This window comes from Saccopteryx leptura, chromosome 1 (assembly GCF_036850995.1).
Source record: "Saccopteryx leptura isolate mSacLep1 chromosome 1, mSacLep1_pri_phased_curated, whole genome shotgun sequence".
Lineage (NCBI taxonomy): Eukaryota > Metazoa > Chordata > Mammalia > Chiroptera > Emballonuridae > Saccopteryx > Saccopteryx leptura.
Window position 1 is genome coordinate 264499865 of NC_089503.1, and position 23108 is coordinate 264522972.

The 23108-nt window shown below is 48.6% G+C and overlaps 1 protein-coding gene across 1 annotated transcript; it reads left to right on the forward strand.

Moving 5' to 3' along the window:
- The first annotated feature begins 825 nt into the window (after window positions 1-825).
- On the forward strand, window positions 826-22883 carry R3HCC1 (R3H domain and coiled-coil containing 1). Its single transcript, XM_066351715.1, is given in 9 exon segments — window positions 826-848; window positions 13973-14104; window positions 14512-14649; window positions 15402-15987; window positions 17184-17356; window positions 18572-18642; window positions 20551-20646; window positions 21887-21970; window positions 21973-22883. Coding segments are annotated over 9 exon segments (1410 nt in total). The 5' UTR covers window positions 826-840; the 3' UTR covers window positions 22095-22883.
- Window positions 22884-23108: the final 225 nt, after the last annotated feature.

Here is a 23108-nt window from a genome sequence, read left to right on the forward strand (position 1 = left end):
ACCTCATTTTAACTTATCGCCATTTGAAAGGTCCTATCACAAAATATAATCACAGTCTAAGGTCTTGGGGTTAGGGCTTCAACATGTGAATTGGATGGGACAACTCAACCCAAAACAGAGGGTTTGACTACACACAGCAATAGGATGGTATCAGAAGAGCCTCGTTTCCAGATATACATTGGAGAGGGAACCCACAATTTCCCAAAAGCTTGGGAAGGGAAGTTGGAAGGAAAGGGAAGAATAAAAGATGACCCATACATTGTGACCTTGAACAAATAGGTAAATGCTACTGCCATTTATTGAATAGTAAAAACCAGGGGAGGAATATGAGCTTGAAATTTGACCTAGGATGGAGCTCTGAGATCTAGACCAGGGGTAGTCAACCTTTTTATACCTACCGCCCACTTTTGTATCTGTTATTAGTAAAATTTTCTAACCGCCCACCGGTTCCACAGTAATGGTGATTATTTATAAAGTAGGGAAGTAACTTTACTTTATAAAATTTATAAAGCAGAGTTACAGTAAGTTAAAGCATATAATAATAATTACTTACCAAGTATTTTATGTCGGATTTTCACTAAGTTTGGCAGAATAAATCTTTATAAAACAACTTACTATAGTTAAATCTATCTTTTTATTTATACTTTGGTTGCTCCGCTACCGCCCACCATGAAAACTGGAACGCCCACTAGTGGGTGGTAAGGACCAGGTTGACTACCACTGCTCTAGATTTTAGAAATTAAAGAGGAGCCATGGAGCCCAAAACAAAACTGAAAGCAGCTAGTGAGGAAATAGGAAACCAGAAGCTTGTAGGATCTTGGGAAGTGAAAAAAAGAGCCAATGTCAAGGTTTGTTGATTCTACCATTTCATATCTCTCAAGCTGCTTCTGATTTCGTCTGAACTTGACTTTCACTTTGATTCCACTCCAGAGAGAACCAGCCCAGGGAGCCTTCTCTTATAGGTACAGGCACAAATGGGTGCTTTGTCTGCAGATAAAGCAAAAACAGCAATAAAGCTCAGTCTTTTTTATTATGACCGTGTGCTGACAGTGTGGGTGATAAAGTGTTCTCCCTGAAAAAATAATTTGTTGGTCTGAGTTCCAAATAATTCTGTGGTTATGTAAGTTTCAAATGCCACATTTTTATTACTTATCTTTGTAATAAGCCTTGTACTTGGAAGTTCATTCAGGGACTCTGTGACACAGTGGGCTGCCACACATTTGTTCTGAAAGAAAGTTCTTAGTGGTTTGGAATCACGAAAGCTCATTTTAGGTGCCGTTTATTTACTCCAGCCCTAATAAGAATACATAGTCTCGTGTTGAAACAGTTGATTAAAAATCAGCCTGGGTAACATACTCGTAAATACAGAAGAAACAGAGTATGAGTTATATATATTAAGTCATTTTATGTGACAAACGACTTTTTTTTTTATTCATTTTAGAGAGGAGAGGGAGAGAGAGAGAGAGAGAGAGAGAGAGAGAGGAGAGAGAGAGAGAGAGAGAAGGGGGGAGGAGCTGGAAGCATCAACTCCCATATGGGCCTTGACTAGGCAAGCTCAGGGTTTCGAACCGGCGACCTCAGCATTTCCAGGTTGACACTTTATCCACTGCGCCACCACAGGTCAGCAACTGGACTTTTATTTGTGTTTAAAATTTCAAACAGTAAAAGTGTACAAAGTATACAGTACAGTGTTTTGGCTTGGGAAGTGCACATTTAGTTCATGGGTGCAATAATTTACTGAATTTGAATATATTTGAATTGAAATATATTCTTTTTAAAAAGTGTAACATGTTATTAAGGTAAAGAACAAATCAAGCAATAATAATGATTAATACTGACTACTCTGTGACTGTTACCAAAACTAATTTTGTTATATAGAGAAGGAAGATGTTGAAAAATAACCCAGTGACCAGGCATCAAATATGCTAGTTATGACACCAAATAATCAATATGTCATCTTTGACTATAGTGTATTTCCCCACATATAAGACACACCTTAATTTGGAGGCCTGAAATTTGGGGGGAAAATTACATAAATTTATTGCACTCAAGTTTTATTCATCATAAAATTTATACAATTCCTCATCACTGTCAGAACTCCCATCCATTAGCTTGTGCTTATCTGTGTCTGATGATGAATCACTGTCTGCATATATTGCCTCGTCCTCAGTTTCATCTACGGCATTTGAAATGCCACACTTTTTAAATGACAACAATCTCAATCTTGATATTATCCCAGGATCTTTTCACCCAGGTACAAACTTCTCCTATAGTTGGTTTCTTCACTCTTCCTGCTGGTGTCAAATTGTCCCTAGAAGACTTCATCCATTGGTTCCATTTGTCTCTCATGGCAGCTTTGAAGGGTTTGTTAATGCTGACATCACGTGGTTGGAGCTGGGATGTCAAGCCTCCAGGTATGATGGCAAGTTTTGTTTTTTGCTCTGCAGCAATCTTCTTTGTGTTTTTTTGTTTTGTGTGCCCTGAACTGATTGAGCACCAATAGGGAAGGTTTGCATAAGAGCCCACCTGGTCTCTTTCTCCAAACTTCCTCAAACCAGATCTTCATTCCATCCTGATCCATCCAACTCTTGTCCTGAACGTGGACAATCCACTCCTCGAGGAACGTCTTCTTTTGGCATTGTTTTGCATTTGGAAATCAGCATAGGAGGCAGCTTGGTTCCATCGGCACAACAAGCTAGAATAACTGTATAGTGGCTCTTTTCACGTCCACTTGTCTTCACAGTTACAGTTTTCACCCCCTTATCAACAGTTCTGATACTTGGGACATCAAATTGAAGGGGGACTTCATCCATATTTGCAATCTGTCCCAACTCAAACTGATGTGTCTTACGACATTGAATGACAAAAGTGATGAAATTCAAGGACCTTCTGTTCATAGCTTTCAGGCATCTTTTGGGCAAGTCTGGTGCATGTACGCATGCTTAGTCCATTCTGTTTCATGACCCTGCAGCATCAATTGTGTCCTCCTTTGAAATCAGTAACTTCTTTTTCATCAGCAATTCTTCTTGCTTCATGCTGAACCATCTTTATGGACACAGGAATTCCAACTGCCCTTTGCTCTTCAATCCATATCTTCAATTCTCTCTCTAAATCAGGCCATTGTGCTGACTTGCCTCTCATGACCTTCTTCTGCTGTGATGTTTTCAGTAGGGTTTCTTCTTCCCGTAGCCTGTCTCAGATTGATTTCTCAGTTGGAGGAGGACCACACTTATGTTCAGCAGCAGAATTTCCATTCACTTTTGCAAATTAGATCACTTTTAACTTTAATTCAGCACTGTACGAAATTCTTTTCTGAGCCATTTCTGGGCAGAATGTGGCCAAATGTAACCTACCATAACATACCGGTAACAAGTGTGACAACAAGCGCAAAAAAGTGGGAAATGCAAGTAAAAAAATCTATAACCACTGTATAATATGCACTGGGTTCATACCTCAAATTTTTTGAAAAAGGGTGTGTCTTATACATGGGGAATAGGTAAATATATCAGGTATATAAGCCCAAAACTTACATATACCTCCTGGGGTGGTTTCTAGCCTTTCAGTGTGAGAACTTAATAAGGGGAAAAGTCAGTTTCTTCCGGATGGCACAGAGGAACTGTGGGTGCCAGGCTGAGGGAAATATTAGACGAAATATGGCAGTCTTCATATTAAATTCACTCATGGGTCCATCTGTGTTTTCACAGAAGTGAGCTAATTTGTGGTATTTTGATGAGTTTTCTTGAGTATTTTATTTTTGTTTTTCCTTTTTTATTTTATTTATTTATTTTTAAAAATTCTTTTAAAGATTTTATTTATTCATTTTAGAGAGAGAGAGAGAGAGAAGGGGGAGGAGCAAGAAGCATCAACTCCCATATGTGCCTTGACCAGGCAAGCCCAGGGTTTTGAACTGGTGACCTCAGCGTTCCAGGTCGATGCTCTGTCCACTGTGCCACCATAGGTCAGGCTGTTTTTCCTTCTTTAAAAGAAATTATTTATTGGCCCTGGCAGATTGGCTCAGCGGTAGAGCGTCGGCCTGGCGTGCGGGGGACCTGGGTTCGATTCCCGGCCAGGGCACATAGGAGAAGCGCCCATTTGCTTCTCCACCCCCCTCCCCTCCTTCCTCTCTGTCTCTCTCTTCCCCTCCCGCAGCCAAGGCTCCATTGGAGCAAAGATGGCCTGGGCTCTGGGGATGGCTCCTTGGCCTCTGCCCCAGGCGCTAGAGTGGCTCTGGTCTTGGCAAAGCGAGCCCCGGAGGGGCAGAGCATCGCCCCCTGGTGGGCAGAGCGTCACCCCTGGTGGGCGTGCCGGGTGGATCCCAGTCGGGCGCATGCGGGAGTCTGTCTGACTGTCTCTCCCTGTTTCCAGCTTGAGAAAAGAAAAGAAAAAAAAAAAAAAAGAAATTATTTATTAAAGAAAGAGAGAGAGAGAGAGAGACAGAAACATTAGTCTGTCCCTGTATGTGCCCTGACCAGGGATTGAACCCTCAACCTTTGTGTTTTGGGATGGCGCTCTAACCTTCTGAGCTATCTGACCAGGGCTTCTCTTATTTCAAAGCCATAAAAAAGTAGTAATTTCCTAATACTTCTCTCCCTCACATCTATAAAAGGGGTTTAGGAAATCTGAGAAAATGAGTTGGGCTCCTAGTGGGGCAATCCAGCTTGAACAGGAACAGGTCACATTTACACATTATAGTCCAGATGTTATGGGCTGAACTGTGTCACCTCAAAATTCATATGTTGAAGCCCCAACCTTCAGTACCTCAGTATTTGGATATGAGGACTTTAAATTGGTGATTAATTAAAATGAGGCCATTATGGTGGACCCTAATCCAATACAGCTGGTGTTCCTAGATTACAGAGAGACACATGGGGCACACATGCAGAGAGGCAGCAAGAGGGTGGCCATCTGCAAGCCAAAGAGAGAGACCTCAAAGGAAACCAACCCTACCAACACCTTGATCTTGGACTTCTAGCCTCCAGGGTTGTAAGACTACATTTCTGTTGTGTAAGCTGCCCAGTCTGTGGTACTTTGTTATGACAGCCCTAGTACACTATATATCAGGGTGGCATTTGTTTGAACCAAGGGCTTCATAGCTAAGATATGTTGGGAAATTACTGGAATAGAGGACAGAGCACATGATTTGAGACCATTCCCTGCATCTGAATCCTAGCACCACTGTTTAGTAGCAGATCAACCTGTCATCTACTGAATGCCGGGAGCATAATTTTATCTTAGTAAAATGGGGGTGAATACTACTACTTCAAGGGATTGCAACAGGACAACAGAGAAGTGTATGGCAAGGGCCAGGTCCATAGTAGGAACCCAATACATGCGTCTGCTGAGCCCAGAACCCCTCAGGACCTTACAGCCTGCCCCGCTGGGGAGGGCTGGGAGTCTGTGGAGCTTGCAGTTAAGGAAGGGTCACATAAAAATGTTCAGCTCCATATTAAGTTGAAAAAATTTAGCTGAATTTGCATGTAATGCCACTTTGAATGATTTGAGAAACTGAAAAATAGGTGTATTATCTCTGCTTATAAAAATAGCATACGTCAGGGGTCCCCAAACTTTTTACACAGGGGGCCAGTTTACTGTCCCTCAGACCGTTGGAGGGCCGGACTATAAAAAAAAAACCTATGAACAAATCCCCATGCACACTGCACATATCTTATTTTAAAGTAAAAAAACAAAATGGGAACAAATATAATATTTAAAATAAATAACAAGTAAATTTAAATCAACAAACTGACCAGTATTTCAATGGGAACTATGGTCCTGCTTTTGGCTAATGAGATGGTCAATGTCCAGATCCATATTTGTCACTGCTAGCCCTAACAAGTGATAGGACGCGCTTCCAGAGCCGTGACGCATACATCTCACGTCACCAGAAGTAGTACTGTACATGAGCGACACCGTACTTTACTCCTCTCACTGACCACCAATGAAAGAGATGCCCCTTCCGGAAGTGTGGCAGGCCGGATAAATGGTCTCAGGGGGCCGCATGTGGCCCGCGGGCCCGTAGTTTGGGGACCCCTGGCATACGTGTTGGCCCTGGCTGGTTGGCTCAGTGGTAGAACGTCGGCCTGGCGTGCAGGAGTCCCGGGTTCAATTCCCAGCCAGGGCACACAGGAGAAGCACCCATCTGCTTCTCCACCCTTCCCCCTCTCCTTCCTCTCTGTCTTTCTCTTCCCCTCCTGCAGCCAAGACTCCATTGGAGCAAAGTTGGCCCGGGGAACTGAGGATGGCTCTGTGGCCTCTGCCTCAGGCGCTAGAATGGCTCTGGTTGCAACAGAGCGACCCCCGGATGGGCAGAGCACCCCCCCCCGTGGGCGTGCCAGGTGGATCTTAGTGGGGCGCATGCGGGAGTCTATCTGACTACCTCCCCGTTTCCAACTTCAGAAAAATACAAAAAAAAAAATAGCATACACGTATATATTACAGAATTACACATATTCTATACATGCATTATAGAAAATTTGTGTGTGAGGTCCAGAAGTCTAAAGAAGAAAGCAATGTATAATAAAATTACAGACAGCCACTGCCCACATTTTAGTGTGTTTTCTTCCAATATTTTTTTCTGCTGTCTGTCTCTAAATAGAGGGGATCAATAGTTTTTCCTCTGAACTTTTTAATCACAGGCGTTTCCTATGCCATTCGTAATATTCCTCTTTCCCGTGCCTCTCACAGTCACTGCAGCAAAGAGCTCTGAGGTGAGGTGGTGCTTGAACTGGGGAGAAGGGTCTGGATGTACGAAGTCGCTTGTCACTGTAAGGAGTCGCTGCAGGTATTTGGAGGCTGAGATGAGGACAAGCCTGAGCCCCTCAGCTCACCTCTGAGACCCCCATCTGAGTCCTATAATCTGGCCCTTTAAGGAAGCTGGAACTCTGGGCAAGCCTGCAATAGTGGTCTCTTGGGAACTGAGGGATAACAAACGCAACAGAGATTGGGGTGGAGCAGGGGAGGGAGCCAGTCCTCAGCAGCTGGTGGCGCCCCAGAGGCCAGTCAGGTAGAGCAGGGACTGGGGTGGCATTCTCATTTCTTTCTTTCTCTGGCCGCTTAACCTCTCACAGCTCTTTCTCTGCGCCTACAGAGTCCCACTTTTGCCTACAGCCTTCCCCACCCCTGCCTCTCTACTCCCACATCCTCTGCTGCAGATGGTCTTCATTTCTGGAGACAGTTCTTGCTTAGAGGAGTTTCTTAGTTGATTTCTCTTGGATTTTTAGATGGAAAAGCACAAATATTCTGCAAACAATGGTAATTTGATTTTATCAAATTTCCAAACATTTGTTTTTCTTTTTCTTTTGCCAAATTGCTTTTCCTAAGTGCCTCTAAAATTTTTTAAAAAGGTAAATAATAGCCCTGGCCGGTTGGCTCAGCGGTAGAGCGTCGGCCTAGCGTGCGGAGGACCCGGGTTCGATTCCCGGCCAGGGCACACAGGAGAAGCGCCCATTTGCTTCTCCACCCCTCCGCCGCGCTTTCCTCTCTGTCTCTCTCTTCCCCTCCCGCAGCCAAGGCTCCATTGGAGCAAAGATGGCCCGGGCGCTGGGGATGGCTCCTTGGCCTCTGCCCCAGGCGCTAGAGTGGCTCTGGTCGCAATATGGCGACGCCCAGGATGGGCAGAGCATCGCCCCCTGGTGGGCAGAGCGCCGCCCCATGGTGGGCGTGCCGGGTGGATCCCGGTCGGGCGCATGCGGGAGTCTGTCTGACTGTCTCTCCCTGTTTCCAGCTTCAGAAAAATGAAAAAAAAAAAAAAAAAAAAAAAAAAAAAAAAAAGGTAAATAATAGAGCTGTTAATAGACATTCCAGTCTTATCCTGAAATTAATGTGGTACCTCTAGTATTTCCTTATTAAGTTTGATGTGGTGTTTTGACTATTTCATTTAGATCCTTACATGAATTTTCAGAGTTGTTCCAGATGTGAGTTTGGTAAAGAAGATAGAATGACATTTTGCCTTTGGAATCGATTTTAATGGTTGTAATATAATTGACTCTTATCCCATTTATGGTTTTGCCAACAAAAATTGTTTTTAGTGTTGCTTCTATCACATCTTTTCTGAGCTCTTTTCTTCCTCTGTGTAATATTTTGCTATGTGGTGGGTTTTTTTTTTTTAATCATTGGTGGATATTTCTTTATACACCAACATCTGGTGGCTCTGTCAGTTACTTGGAGAAAATAATACTTGTTGACTTGGCCACAGTTACTTCCTGTTTCCTTTACACTTTAGAATGCATTCTTGTCCTAATCTAGTGTGATTAAAAAAAGTTTTTTGTTTTTTTTTTTACTTTCTGTAGCCTTCCTTTTATGAAATATATTTGTACACCATTCTGTTGCTGTAATTGTTTCAGTTAATTAAAAGTTTAAGCAAATTAAACATTCACCATGAAGCGTTTTTTGTCATGACATCCCAGTTTGTGAATCATTTAGTTTGATTCATCTCTTGATTGTATGTTTTCTAGAAGCTTCCCAGGAAGGATAAGGAATGTCAAAACATAACTTGGAAACATTTAGTGAGCCATATAACTAACTCAAGTACACCAAGGAGACAGTTATTAGATTCTTATCAATGAACAAAGTAAAAAAATAGGGGAGGGCGATGGAGGGAAGAATTTATATAAGAAAATGGGGAGGAGGAAGAGGTGGAGAAACAGCACCAATTCAGGAAGAGTGAATTTTGTTCTGTGATTAGCTGGAAACTGTCAAAGAGACCAGCCTGGGCAGTCTGTTCTGGAATAGATTAACTAGGGCATTAGAGAAAATAATTTCAGTTCATAGTGGATTTTCACAAAAGTCTTGAGACTTTTGTGTGCCAGATGTGAGAGGCTGTCTGTAAGCAATGCCCGCCAGTGTCCTGACATCTTGATCTTGGGCAGACCAGGATCATTCTGTTTCCTGCACCAGAATTTCTGTGAGACAGACTTCCATGGCTTCCAGTAAGCTGAAAACAGCTTACTGTTGCTATCTCAGTTTATAGAACTTTCTAGTCTTAAGATTTTCCCTTTAAAAGTTTTGCAGATATTTAACATAATCAACAGTTCAAATGCTACAGAAATGTTTACCTGAAACCTATGTGTAAGATATTTTCCGCCGAGGAAGAAAGAAGGACGTAGCCACCAAGTGTGGACAAGCAAAAGCTTTATTTAGAGTGCATCCGGGTGAGGTTTACTATTCCTCAAGACGGGTCAGGGAAGTCGCGCACTTTCCCTCGCCGGGGGTGGGGGTGGGGGTGGGGGTAGGGGTGGGGTGGGGGTGGGGGTAGGGGTGGGGTGGGGGGGTAATTTATAGCGTTAGTAGGGTGGTTGGGTTGATATGTTGTGGCAAAATTTCATTGGCTGACAGATTTTTTCAAAATGCTCCTGGACTGTTTTGGTGGTCACGGGTGTGGGTGGTTTCCGCCAAAGTCCCCGACCGGTTCCTCATGTGACCTTCCCCCATTGCCAACCGACCTCACATTCCGACCTTTTATGTTAGATTGGGACGCTGCTGTTGTCTGGCTACTTCCTGCTGCTTAGGGGCGTTGTGGGGAAGGGAGGTCTGAAGGAGGTGGCTCTGAGGGGAGTCGTGTATATGGGTGTAGGAACATCTGGTTGACCGTGAGTCGAGAAACCTCGCAGATGTGGTCCTGTAAGAATCTAAGAAGAGGGGCAAAGATGAGTGATATGCTGATAATTAGGAGAGGACCTAGGAGAGGGGCAGCCCAGGTGAGGATGAGTGAAGACAATGATTCATCATCAGACACAGATGAGGACAAGCTAATGAATGGGAGTTTTGACAGTGATGAGGAGTTGTATGAATTTCATGATGAATAAAACTTGGTTCAGTAACTTTATGTAATACACTTTTTTTTTTCAAATTTCAGGCCCCAGAATTAAGGTACGTCTTATACATGGGGAAATACGGTAATTGAATTTCTGACTTCTGTGTCTGGCTACCAGCCACAGTGTCAAGGCAATTTTAATGCCATTCTAAAGATGGAAAACATAATTTTGTGGTATTTTGTGGTAGTCAGGCTAGATCTGGATTTGAGAGAGTTCAAACTCTGCCCTTAGTAGCTGGGTGCCCTTAGCAAGACCTCAGGTTATTCTATGATAAGGGTAACAATCTTCATCTGGAGGGGCTGCTGTGAAGCTTATGGCGAGCTTTACGTAACCAGGAGTTAGCTTTATTTTCACAGGTCTGTTCTCCGTGTTACTGATTGGTTTTCAGCATTGTTGGCTCTAGTTTCTGCTGCTTCTGCAAGGAACATGATTGCCTCTTTTACATCTTTCCGTGGCTCTGACAGTTCTCTTTCATCTCAATCTGTTGGCTTATCCATTGTGATGTGGAAATCAGGCTTTCTTCGATTTCCTTGGGAATGTGAAGCAGTTATTAACTGAAATTTTCTTCTCTCCCCCCAAGAGAATCTGCCAATAAACTCTTATCCTCTTTTTTCTGATAAGCTTTCCTTTATTTTTAGCCGTAGAAATTCTGCATATCCTTTGTGCTGCTTTTTGTTCTGTTTACTTTCCTCTGAATGGGGACCACCTGCTATTTGTCCCCAAATAATGTGGGTAGATGCACTTAGATCCTCCTCCCCTTTATGTAGGCATCCCATGGTGGAGATGCCTGAGAACTTAGTTTCTAAATATGTTGAACTCCTCTCTCAGAGACCGGCTCTCAAGAGGTGGAGGCATAGCTTGTTTCCTGGGTTTTTGGTTTGTCCCTCCATTTTGAGGAGAGATGGTGACTTTAATGAGAAAGTTGGGCCTTTGTCTCTGAGTCAGCATGCATATGTGTCCCAGGTTGTGCCTGCTCCCTAGCAACTATGTGGGCTTGCCTCCCAGACTCACCCCTGTCAGTCAGGAGTGCCTGCTCAGAAGACAGCCCCAGTATCTGGACACTCAACATTCTCTCAGGTCTGCTCCCACTTTGTTTAAACCAGAGCGGAGCATGGGAGGGCCTGGCAGAGTCCGAACCCAAATGGGTGTCTCCTGTGCTTCCTACTGCTCTCTCACCCTCTGCTCCCCAGGGGCTGGAGGCTGGGGGCAGGAGATGACAAGCCTTCAGAGTCTCCTCTCACAGCCATGCATCCCCCCCCCCCCCAAGTCTCTCTGGTTTCAGTTCTCTTTGCACTTGATCTGGTCTTAAGTCTAAGTCCTTTTTATTCTTGATAAACTATTGGAAAGATAGTTTTTGTAAATGTGATATGATACCATCATCTTTTTTAGAAATACTCTGGGAAAAATTGCAAGATGGGAAAATGCACCTTCATTTTTTTCTCCATTTTTCTGTTCCTAGACCTCTTCTCCCAGCCAGCCTTTTGAGGTATACTCTTCCCCTGACCTTGCGCATATATCCTATAAAGGAGCCCACTTAGACTGTCCCATCCCTGTGCCAAGACATGGGTTTTGTTTTTGTTTTTAAGATTTTATTTATTCATTTTAGGGGGGGGGGTAGAGAGAGAGAGAGAAGAGGAGAGGAGCTGAAAGTATCAACTCCCATATGTGCCTTGACTGGGCAAGTCCAGGGTTTTGAACTGGCAACCTCAGCATTTCCAGGTTGACGCTTTATCCACTGGGCCACCACCGGTCAGGCAAGACATGGGTCTTAAATGCAGGTAGTTGAGGGCCCTCTTAGCTCTGGGCTTCTGAATTCAGGATGGTGAAAGGCTTACAGTTCACACCTTTCATGGAACAATAGGATGGATTTCAACCTTGGTCTCCTAGGATGGATTTCAACCTTGGTTTCCTAGATTTTTTTTTTTTTTTTTACAGATAGAGAGTCAGAGAGAGGGATAGATAGGGACAGACAGACAGGAATGGAGAGAGATGAGAAGCATCAATCATCAGTTTTTCGTTGCGACACCTTAGTTGTTCATTGATTGCTTTACTCATATGTCCCTTGACCATGGGGCTACAGTAGAGCGAGTAACCCCTTGCTTGAGCCAGCAACCTTGGGTCCAAGCTGGTGAGCTTTGCTCAAACCAGATGAGCCCACGCTCAAGCTGGAAACCTCAGGGTCTTGAACCTGGGTCCTCGGCATCCCAGTCCGATGCTCTATCCACTGCGCCACCGCCTAGTCCTGCCGTCTCCTAGATTTTTATAGCCCCTTATCCCAGGGCAAGAATTACAAACCCTATTTAAAATGGTTGCTGGAGATTTTTCTGGTTGTAGCAAGGTAGCATAATTTGATGGCCTGCAAAGCTCCATGCAAGTGGCTACCCTGGTGTTGGGCAAATAAGTTTGTAAGATTTGTGTTGTTTGGGTTTGCTCACTTTTATTGTTAAAAATGGCCACTACCCAGGTAAATTGTGCTGCCAAGTGAAACTGCTAATTACCTTCCTGCTTGGGAAGGGTCATTGTTATGCTAATGTTGCTGGAGGAGGGGTTTTCATGCCAAAAAGTTTTAAGAAGAAAAAGGAGAAGAAAAGAAGCCAAGATGGCAGGGTGCTGAAGGAGAAGCCAGTTTGTGCAGAGGTGAAGAGGGAGAAGATATGCAGATGGGGAACCAGAGGTGACTAAGACTGGTGGGGCCTTTGAGTCTAGGAAAACCCAGATGTGTCAGTAGCTTTGTGAGCATTGAATGAGTGGGTTTTAGAGCCCTGTGTGTTTTTATTTGCCTGCTGGGTATAAGGCTAGAGTAAAGGAATGGCTCATCAGTTTCTGGCTCCAAATCTAATGGGAACCTGCACCAGCCTGGCCCTGACGGTGACGGCTGCAACTACTGGCCATACACGTGGTCCATTACAAGGCTGGTGCACCTTGTAAGTGACCTGTAAGGTCAGTGAATAGAGGGATGGTCACTAGGAACTCAGACCAGCCCACTTTGGCTAGGACCGCCCACAATCAAGCCCGCCAAAGGAAGCTTCCCAGGAACCATTTGGAAAGAAGCGATCCTCTGTCAGCCAGTGAAATTTCACCACGTCATAGTAGCTCCACTTCCCTAGAGGGACCCTTTAAATATCTCCCACACGGTTTAATCCATGCAACTTCTCTGGCCTCCATCTTGCACCTTCATTTTTTTCTTTCCTGGGGCCAGGGAACCTTGCCGGGCGGGGTGTGCGCTCTGTACTCAATAAAGCCGTTTACTTATTCCACACTTTGCGGCTCTGGCCCTCTTCCTTCCTTCTCCGCGGGGAAAAATACCTTACATGACCCTTTGATGTGGGTTGGGCCTCTTGCAGGTTCCATCACTGAGGGCCAAGGAAGGTTAGTGATTCAGAAAAGGGAGAGAAATACTTGGTGCCCAAGCTTCCTTTCTCTTTATTCCCCCTGTTACGTCCCTAGGGAGAGAAACAATGAACTGGAAAATCTGTTTCCCACATGATCCAGTATATAGGTGCCAATCAAAAGTATTGGCTGGATTAATTGATGCTAGGACACCGTATGCGCTCATAGGAAAAAAAACAAAACATATCACAACCCTTCTGCCATTTCTGCGATACCTCCCCCAGGCCGCGTGGTGACGCTGCGCCTTCGCCGAGGCCCGGGCTGCTGTTGGGCGCTAAGGACGCGCAGGCTTTTGGGGATCTTCCGGACCGCGGCGGTGCGCGGGGAGGCGAGGTGGGTGCTGCGGGTGGGCCTGAGTAGGGACGCTTCTCTCTGGTCTGGCCCGTGCCCTCCGGGCCTCTCGATCCAGGGCCAGGGAGGGCCGACTGCTCCCGCCGAGCGGTCCCAAGGCGGCCCGACTCTCCGTGGGCGCTTAAGGGTTGGAGAGGCTGGGGCGAGCGTGCGCACCTCGGGCACAAAGGCGTCCCGGCCTCGGGCTCGCGTGCGGAGGCAGCGTGCTCCCGCGGGGTCCGGGAGCCCCTCCCGTGCCCGGCGGCCATTGTGCCCGGGGACTTGGGTGCGTCCCTTCCCCACCGTGGAGCCTGCTTCTCTGCCGTCAGAGCGGAGCCCTGGACCACGATGCCTTCAGGTCCCTTGCAGCACCGACACTGCGGGGTTACGGTGGCTCAGATCTTGCTCTGATGCCAGCCCCTGGCCGTGTACCCCCACAGGCTCTCCTTCCTACCTGTCACCCTGGCCCTTCTCTGCTTGGACGGCGTCTTCCTCTCCCCGCCCGAGAATGACTTTGTGCATCGTGTCCAGAAGGAGCTGGACCGCTTCCTGCTGCAGAAGCAGCTGTCAAGGTAAGCTGGACCAAGGGTGTTGGGGGGGTCGCCCTGCTGCTAGGAAGGGCAGGGTGCCCCACGCCCTGTTTGTCCCCTTCCCCAGTGGTGCATCCGGGGTAACTGGCCTGTAGCAGTCTCTGACCTTGGCCTTTAGGTTTAATGATCTGCTCTCTGGCCTCTCCCAACCCTGTGTAATTCTGAGCATTACCTCAAGACTGTAGGGACCCAGCACAGGAATGGGGACAGGACTAGTAGCTCCCTGTGATAACCTCTATGATTAAATCCTTTGCAGTCAGCTTAAGACTCAAGGTGGCAGAGAGAGGCTAATGTTAAGCCACCTTTAAACTGGGAGTGCACCTGGTGGAGGTCAGCCCCCGAGACTGCACCTGGAGCCTCTGCTCAGCACTCCTTCTGCTCCTCCCCAGGGTACTTCTTTTCCCCCCACTCTCCAGTCGCCTTCGGTACCTGATCCATAGGACAGCAGAAAATTTTGATCTTTTGAGCAGCTTTTCTGTTGGGGAGGGCTGGAAGAGGAGGACAGTCGTCTGTCACCTGGACATCAGGTATGTATGACCTCAGTAGTTCCTTCTGGGTGAGCAGGTGAATGATCTGGTCAGCCCCTGGCACCAGGGCGAGGACTCCCAGGCAGTTGCCTCTATCCCAGCCTCAGGTGCTTAAAAGACAGCCCTACATACTTTGTTTCAATAGTGGGGTAGATGGTGCATTGTTTGTAGAATTCATTTAGCAATCAACTAACTATACATGTTGGGCCAAAAGGGAGAGAGAGCAGTTTAAAGCAGTGAAGGCTTCTGCCAGTGACTCAAGCAAGGAGCATGTGCCCAGAGGCCATGGAATGAAGGTGAGAAGCACATCCGAGCCTCCACTCATCTCGATCTCCAGTGCATCTTGGAGGATCTTATAAAGACTGAGCCTCATGTTTAATATTTTTCTTTTTTTGGTGCCGAAACCTGGGGTTGAACCATGTTTAATGTTTTTCAAATAACATAGTCCCTAAATGCAAGTCTTGACCTGGTATATAACCAAAGAATTTTGATCTTTTGAGCTTCTCCGTTGGGGATTCAGCCATCTCTAACTCATTTTAAACAGTGGAGGCAGAGCTTGGCTCTTTTGGGCTTGTTCAGAGGTAGCAGTCAGCCTCCACTAGGATGCTTTCTTAAGGTATTTTCAGGGGCCATTTGGCATTGGTTTTTGCCTGATGCTAACTTGAGAGCCTCATGCCTGAATGGCAGGTAGTTCCAGTAAATCATTTTCCTTGGGGCCCAGACTATTTGATCACCTTCTGTTCCTGCTTCAGGTTACCCAGTTCAGATGGACTCTCTGGTCCCTGCCGCCCTCCTACCCCCCACCCTAGCAAGTACCGAGGTTCAAACCAGCGAGTGGCTGCTGGTCGCCGAGGGGCATGGGCAGGCCGGGGGCATCGAGGACGGAAGCCGGACCAGGCTTTGTATGTGCCTCGGATACGGCGCAGGCAAGAAGAATGGGCGCCGACCCCAATCCCGGGGCTCAAGGTTGGCGATACAGCTGGCAGGTTCCTGGAGGAGCCTGGAGATATTGGTGCTGGAGTCCCCAGCTCTGATCAGGAACACCCTGCGTTGATGACTCAGACAACAGAGGACCTAAAGGGCCTGGACCAGCATTGTGACAATGAGCAGCTGCTGGACCCTGTGGGCACTGAGCTGTTGGGGCCTGAGAGCCACTCGGGGACAGGGGACAGCCCAGAGAAGGCCACACAGCTTTTGTCCAGTCTGCAGCTGGACTTGGAAGAGGGGAAGAGGAGTGAGCTGGAGAAGAGCTTGGCGGCAGAGGAGGAAGAGGAAGAGGTGGAAGAGGAGGGGCCTGGCAGCTGCTCCGAGGATGATTACAATGAGCTGCTGCAGGAGGTGATGAGGCTCTTAAGCCCGGAAAAGGGAGGGCGGAAGTGAGGTGGGTAGATGGGACCGGGGGTCATGGCGTGTGGAGCATGTGCTGCTGAGCAGGGCTGAGCTTGGGTGATAGGGGTCCCTTAGGAGACATGGGAGAAGAGCGCAGGGCTCTTGCCCAAAGGAGTCAGGACTGACACAGTAGAGGGGAGGAAGCTCAAGGATACTGGGTCAGGGGTGTAGAATTGAGTTCCAGCTCAGATGTAGGAGTTATATGACCACAGGCAAGTCATTTTGTTTTTCTGAGTCTCAGTTACCTCATCTGAAAAGTGGATGATGCGTCCTACACAAGGTAATATAGATAGGATGTATGTGGACTTGCTTAGTAAGGGACTGCAGATGTTGGTCATGAAAGTTATTCTTTTGCCTGAAGCTTTGTCTGACAAATCTTGTTTCCTTAGATCTGTGTGTCTCCCTGAGATGGGCCATGGTGTTCAGTTGGGAGGGCAGGTGTCTTTTATTGCTGTTTTATATATGAAGGATGGAGACCAGAAAGACTTACTTAATTACTAAGGCTAATTATTAATCATTAAGGATGGGAGGAAAGATCCTGGACTTGCCCAGCTGTCTCTTTATTGAGTGTGCAACTTTAGGCAGAATTACTTTAGAGTGTCCCAGCTGTAAAGTGGGTATATGCAATGGAGTGTTCAGTATTCTGTGAAACATAATATGTGTGGGTGCCAGTCACTCACTGGGAACTTCCTAAGTAAGTTCCGTCCCTCAAAGCGCATCCTTCTCCATCTTCGTCCCGTATGCTGTCAGACTGTTTTTTTTTTTAAAACATCAAACTTTTTTTTTTTAACTTTTATTTATTAATTTTTAGAGAGGAGAGAGAGAGGGAGAGAGAGAGAGAGAAGGAGGGAGGAGCTGGAAGTATCAACTCCCATATGTGCCTTGACCAGGCAAGCCCAGGGTTTTGAACCGGCGACCTCAGCATTTCCAGGTCGACGCTTTATCCACTGGCCACCACAGGTCAGGCCCTGTCAGACTGTTTTTCCTAGTCTCCTGCCAACTATGGCTCCCAGGGGAAGCCACCCTCAGCTCCTCCTTCCTGCCTACCCAGAAGCCTGCAGGACTCCATTTGTGGTTTAAGAAAAAGCAGTTGGGTGGAGCCCTGTGTCTAGAGCTCCCGTGCTGAAAGGTGTGATCTCACCCAGATAACAGACAGCCTGACTGAGAAGAAGATCCAGGTAGAGAAGGTCCACGTGGACACGTCCTCCTTCGTAGAAGAGCTGCCCGGAGAGCAGGATTTTGCCCACGTGGTGGAGATCTATGACTTTGAACCGACACTCAAGACTGAGGACCTGCTGGCAGCCTTCTCCGGGTTCCAGTGAGTGTAGGCAATGCTTCGGGGAGGCAGAGGAGGCAGGTACTCCCTTTAGAGAGGAGCTGGGACATCCCTCTGTTGTTGGAGACACTTGCCTGCTGCTTCCCCCACCCCAGGGCCCAGCCATCTAGAAAGAAAGGCAGAAGGTGAATGCCCATATGTCTGAGCAGCTCAGCCTACTGGCCGTGACTGTGGGGAAGGGGAGAGCGGTTTTTGGTTGTGGGCATGTGGCAGAGGCCCTAGACCTGGTCCTGCCGGCCCACGCGGCACCTACGTCCTGCCGCTGCATGCAGGACACAGGCTGCAGCTCCAGCGGAGCCCTCCACCCTGATGCAGGACACAGGCCGCCCATCCCGCCCCGCTCTCCACATCCCCACCACCTGGTCGCATGGTCAACAGATTGCGGACCATCTCTGCAGGAACCGCCTCTGCGGAGCTGAGCTACAGTGCTGAGGGGGACTGGTGGGGGGGCCAGGGGGTGCTGAGAGGAAAGACTTCTGTGCCCCCAGTTGCTTAAATCCAACTCCAGTCTTTTCTCCTTTTTTCTTAATGTTTATCTTCCTTTCTCTAGCCCCCCCCCCCCTTTACGACATATGCTTTTAAAAACCCCTTTCTTCCTGGCTCTGTTCTGTCTGCTGCTCAGCAGCCCTGCGGTGCCCTCCGGGGCCTGAGCGCAGAGCCGAGTGTGGCTGGGTGGGGCACAGGCAGCTCACCTGCTCTCCACCCCGGAAGGTGTGGGTATCCGGGGGCCACTGATGACTGCTTCCCCTGGCTAGCGAGCGGAGTCAGTGCCCTCAGAGGAGCTGTAGTCGAGGGACTGCTTTGGGCTTCTCCTGGCCTCAGACTCTGCTGCTTTGCTGAGTATGGGAGGGAGCTGACCAGGAGCAGTAACACTGACATGCATATTTTAGGGCCTGTCCCTTGTCCCTGCCACATAACCCTTGGGGTCCTCTGCGAGCTCTGCTAGGCCTGGCTTCTTCAGGTCTGGGAAGCAGGGACTTGCCTGGTCCACAGGGGTGATATTTGTCTAGCTGAAACCAACCTCATGGTCTTCAGAGAAAGTCTGCTGCGAGTGCTGTCTCCTCTCCAGAGGAGACAGATAGAGCTCATCTTGGCTCATAGTTTTTAAGGATCGGAGGTGGGAGGGGACGTCCTTTAGCAAGAAGGGTTTCACCCATTTGCTTTCATAATCGCTCTGTCTCCTCATCCCTGTCTCAGAGAGAAGGAGCTCCGGATTCAGTGGGTGGATGACACACATGCCCTCGGCATCTTTCCCTGCCCGGCCTCAGGTAATGCGGCTTTCCCATGGGCTGGCCCTTTCTCTGCCACTAAGAGGGAAGTGGACCTTGGTCTCTCTGGCCTGGGCCATCCACGTCCAGGTTGCAGGCCCACTCCCAGCCCTCCCGGTTCAGAAGGCTGGGGAGCAGAGTGAGCTCTGGGCTGTTCCTGTTCACGTTAGTGCATTCAGATTAGAGGCTATGGATTCAGGGGATACTGGGCACATGTCACAGGCCAAGCCCTAGGTACTTCCACATATTAAATGATGGCAGAGCTGCATGTGCCCACCTGGGATCCACCCCGCAAGCCCCCTACAGGGCGATGCTCTGCCCATCTGGTACTGCTACTCCGTTGCTCTGCAACAAGCTATTTCAGCACCTATGGCAAGGCCATGGAGCCATCCTCAGCGCCCAGGACCAACTTTGCTTGAACCATTTGAGCCATGGTTGCGGGAAGGGATTAAAGAGAGAGAGAGAGAGAGAAAGAGAGAGAGAGACATGGTTGCTTCTCCTGTGTGCTCTGACCGGGAATTGAACCAGGGACTTCCACACACCAGGCTGATGCTCTACCACGGAGCCATCTGGCCAGGGCCCAAGCAAGCACATGCATTCTTACTCAATTTTTAATATAGGATTGGGTCAGATCGCCTCTTATTTTGCAAATGAGGAGACCGAGGTTCCCAGAATGTCGGTGGTCTGTTCAAGGTTATGAAGCTCCTCAGTGTCAAAGCTGGGGACATTAGCTAACCTCCTGACTGTCACTCCACTGTTCCTTCTTGGCCACTTTCCTAAGCTGATTGTCACACCACTGCTCATTCTCTGTGTATTTATAAAGAGTGACCCCCCCCCCCCCCCCCTTGCCTCTCCTTGCTTGGCTCCTGAACACGAGCTGGGTGAGGCCATAGCTGGTGTAGGCCCATCCAGTCCTTGAGAGAACCTGAGGGGAGGGGTGGTGGTCAGGGAACAGAGGGGCCGGGGCATGGTGTGACGGCAGGGAGGTCAGAGAGAAGCCAAAGGGCTGCCCGGTGCCCCGGAAAGGGTAAGCGCTGTTTGGGCCTGGCTGCGGCTGCCTTCTGGGCTCTGCCGAGCTGTGTAGCATGAGCAGGTTGTGTCCCAGCCTCAGCTTCCTCGTCTGTAAAGAGGGGGCTTGGACATGAGGCCCCTCCTGGCTCTCTGACATGCTGTGTCTCTACATAGGTCATGCACAACCCAGAGCAGTGAGGGCATGTGCCCCGGGAGGGTCTGGAGTCAGGGATAGGGTAGGGTTTGTTTGAAGCTCCCACCTTACAAGACAGGAGGCTGCCCTCTTGTGGTCCTGTGCTGCCTAGGTTGAGGGTGGAAGCTGGACTCGGCAGGCTTTCCTTCTAATGCAGTGGTCCCCAACCTTTTTTGGGCCACGGACCGGTGTACTGTCAGAAAATATTTTCACGGACTGGCCTTTAGGGTGGGATGGATAAATGCACAAAATAAAATTATGCAACTGGCGTAAAAACTGTGATATTTTTAAATATAATTGTCGAACTCACGAGACAAGCGTCGAGTGAGTCTTAGACGGATGTAACAGAGGGAATCTGGTCATTTAAAAAAAAATAAAACATCGTTCAGACTTAAATATAAATAAAACGGAAATAATTAAGTTATTTATTCTTTCTCTGCGGACCGGTACCAAATGGCCCACGGACCGCTACCGGTCCACGGCCTGGGGGTTGGGGACCACTGTTCTCATGGATGGATGGCCCATGCAGGGGGCTGGGGGTGGGATGAGCAGATGGCACAGTGGCATGTGGCAGCCCTGTCCTGGGCCTTCTATGGAAGCGTGAAGCGGCTGTATTTGTTTGGGTGGTATGTCTGTTCCTGGGCCCTGAGGGGGCCTTGCCTAGAAGAGGAGAGGGTGGCTCCAGGTGTGTTTTCTCTCCACAGCTGCTGAAGCCCTGACCAAGGATTTCTTAGGGCTCAAGATCCGGCCCCTCATACAAGGAAGCAAGCAGTCCAAGCTGAAGGCCTTGCAGAGGCCAAGTAAGGGAGCAGCTGTGTCTTGATGAGGCTGTGTGTGTGTGTGTGGTTAGGCTGTGGGCCTTTCCAGTGGTTCAGTCCTTGTTCAGCTCTCTGCTTTAGGACTCCTGGGCTTAGTGGCCGCTGGGGTGCTCCTCCTGTACCTGGGGGTCTGGGAATACCTAGGGAAGGAAAGGCCCAGCAGGGAGGTCTGTGTGCCAGCTGTTTTGCTTGGGGCCTGTCTTCCTGTTCATGCCTCTGCTGGGTGTTGCTCAGGGAGACATTTGGTCTTTTTTGCAAGTCCATGGGAACCATGTTTTGCAGTGGGGTTAAAAGAATCTCCCTGCTTGTGAACCTGGCCTTGTCACTTAAGTTGGCCTTGGGCGAGTCACCTGATGTGCATTGCTTTCTTTTTCTTTAAAACAAGCAGATCATAGCCTGACCAGGCGGTGGTACAGTGGATAGAGCGTCGAACTGGGATGCGGAAGGACCCAGGTTCGAGACCCCGAGGTCGCCAGCTTGAGTGCGGGCTCATCTGGTTTGAGCAAGGCTCACCAGCTTGAGCCCAAGGTTGCTGGCTTGAGCAAGGGATTACTCAGTCTGCTGAAGGCCCACGGGCAAGGCACATATGAGAAAGCAATCAATGAACTAAGGTGTCACAACAAAAAACTAATGATTGTTGCTTCTCATCTCTCTCCATTCCCGTCTGTCTGTCCCTATCTATCCCTCTCTCTGACTCTCTGTCTGTAAAAAAACAAAAACCAAAAAACAAGCAGATCATATAGAATGTGGTAGAGACGTGGACAGGAGATCCTGGCAGACTTGTAAAAGGTGCCAAGTAATTGACAGTTCCTCCCCTCCATTCTCCTAGAAAGCATGATGGGGGCTTTTAGGGCACAGTTTGTGTGGCTGCAAAGCAGTGGCCAGCAAAACTGGCCCAGAAGTGGCCTGCTGATGCTTTTCATGCTTCTGTGGATCATGTGGCTTATGGGATTCTTTGTCCCATAAGCTCTGAGTGTCCCGTCCTGACTTGATTTCCCTCCCCAGATAGCCCTGCAAAGCATGGACATGTACAGGGTTGGCTTCTTCCCACCCTGTGCAGGTAGAGAAACAGGGAGGGTACAAAAGGTGGCAGGATGAGGTCAGGACCCAGCAGCCCTTGGTGGGTGCCCTGTCAGTAGCATCTGAGGCTGCTGTGTCACTGGGAGGAGAGGTGATCATGGCCTTGAATTCAAGTCCCCGCCCCACGGGGCTTTCCTTTTAGAGCTCTTGTGTCTGGCGAAGGAGAGACCACAGACGAGTACAGCAGTGGCTCAGAGGCTGGTGGCGAGGGCCCTGGGACTTCAACACAAAAAGAGCGGCCTGCTGTAGAGTCTCCTCTTTCCCCAAGGGCTTGGCAGGCCCAGTGGGTCTGGATCGACACCCCCAGCACAGGCTGGGGTCCCAACACCACAGCCGTTTACAGACACTAGAACAGCCCTCTATTCCCGTTGGAGTGTCACTGTGGGGTGGGGTGGGGTGGGGTGGGCTTCAGTTTGGTCTAGTTCCAGAAGTTGAGAAAAAAATAAAAACTTAAAAGTTTCATTGCTTCAAAATATAGTCTACCCAGGGACACTAGGGGGTGCTGTTTGTCTCCCATTTTGACCTGGGCCTCTGAAGAAACTGGTCTGAGACTGGCCTGCAGGGCATTTTTGCACAGAACCAGCACAGCTCGGAGTGGGTTGCACCTGCTGTGTGACACCTGGGCAGTCTCCCCTCAAGGCAGCTGCCCTGACCTGCCCCTGGGAGTGGGCAGAGTGGCTGTGGGCTATGGTAGCGCTGACGGCCCTAGCCCCTGGACTGGTCCTAATGTTTCCTCTGTGTTGGTGATAGAAGGGCTCCTTGTAGAAATAAACATGAACAAAGCCAAGAGGTGACATCTGAAGTGGCCACAGAGTTTGCCTCCCGCGCACAAGAACAGATGCAGGACACCTTTGTGGGGACAGGTCCAGTACGTGGTCCTGGTTTGGATGGAGTTGGTGCCATCCTACTCCTGGGTCACTGTGGAGCCCTCTGGTGCTGGTGCACTCGACACGAGTGGGGGCCTATGTGTGAGGGAGAGTAGCTGGGCTGGCTTTCCACCCTCCCCACTGGGAAGTGCTCTGCGCCCCTCCCCTGCCACCCTGTCCCTCAGAGCCGGCCCAGGCCCTGCCCTGCCCTAGGTGTCCTGGTCCTAACACAACTGCTGTGCCCCTGATGAATTTCAGTAAAAAACAAGCTCAAGAAAGACTGACTTGTATCTTTGCTGATTTTTTGTGACCTCCTTAGACTACTCTGAAGAGGTAAGGGTTGCTCCTTTGGGGGTGTATGGCGGGAGGCCCCCTGTGGCCACCCTGGACCCCAGCTCTCTGCATGAGTGGACTGTGTATGAGGCTTCATCACAGTGGACTGGATGAGCTCTGCTGCTCGGGGGCTGGGTGCAGTGGTCCAAATGAAACACAGATGCA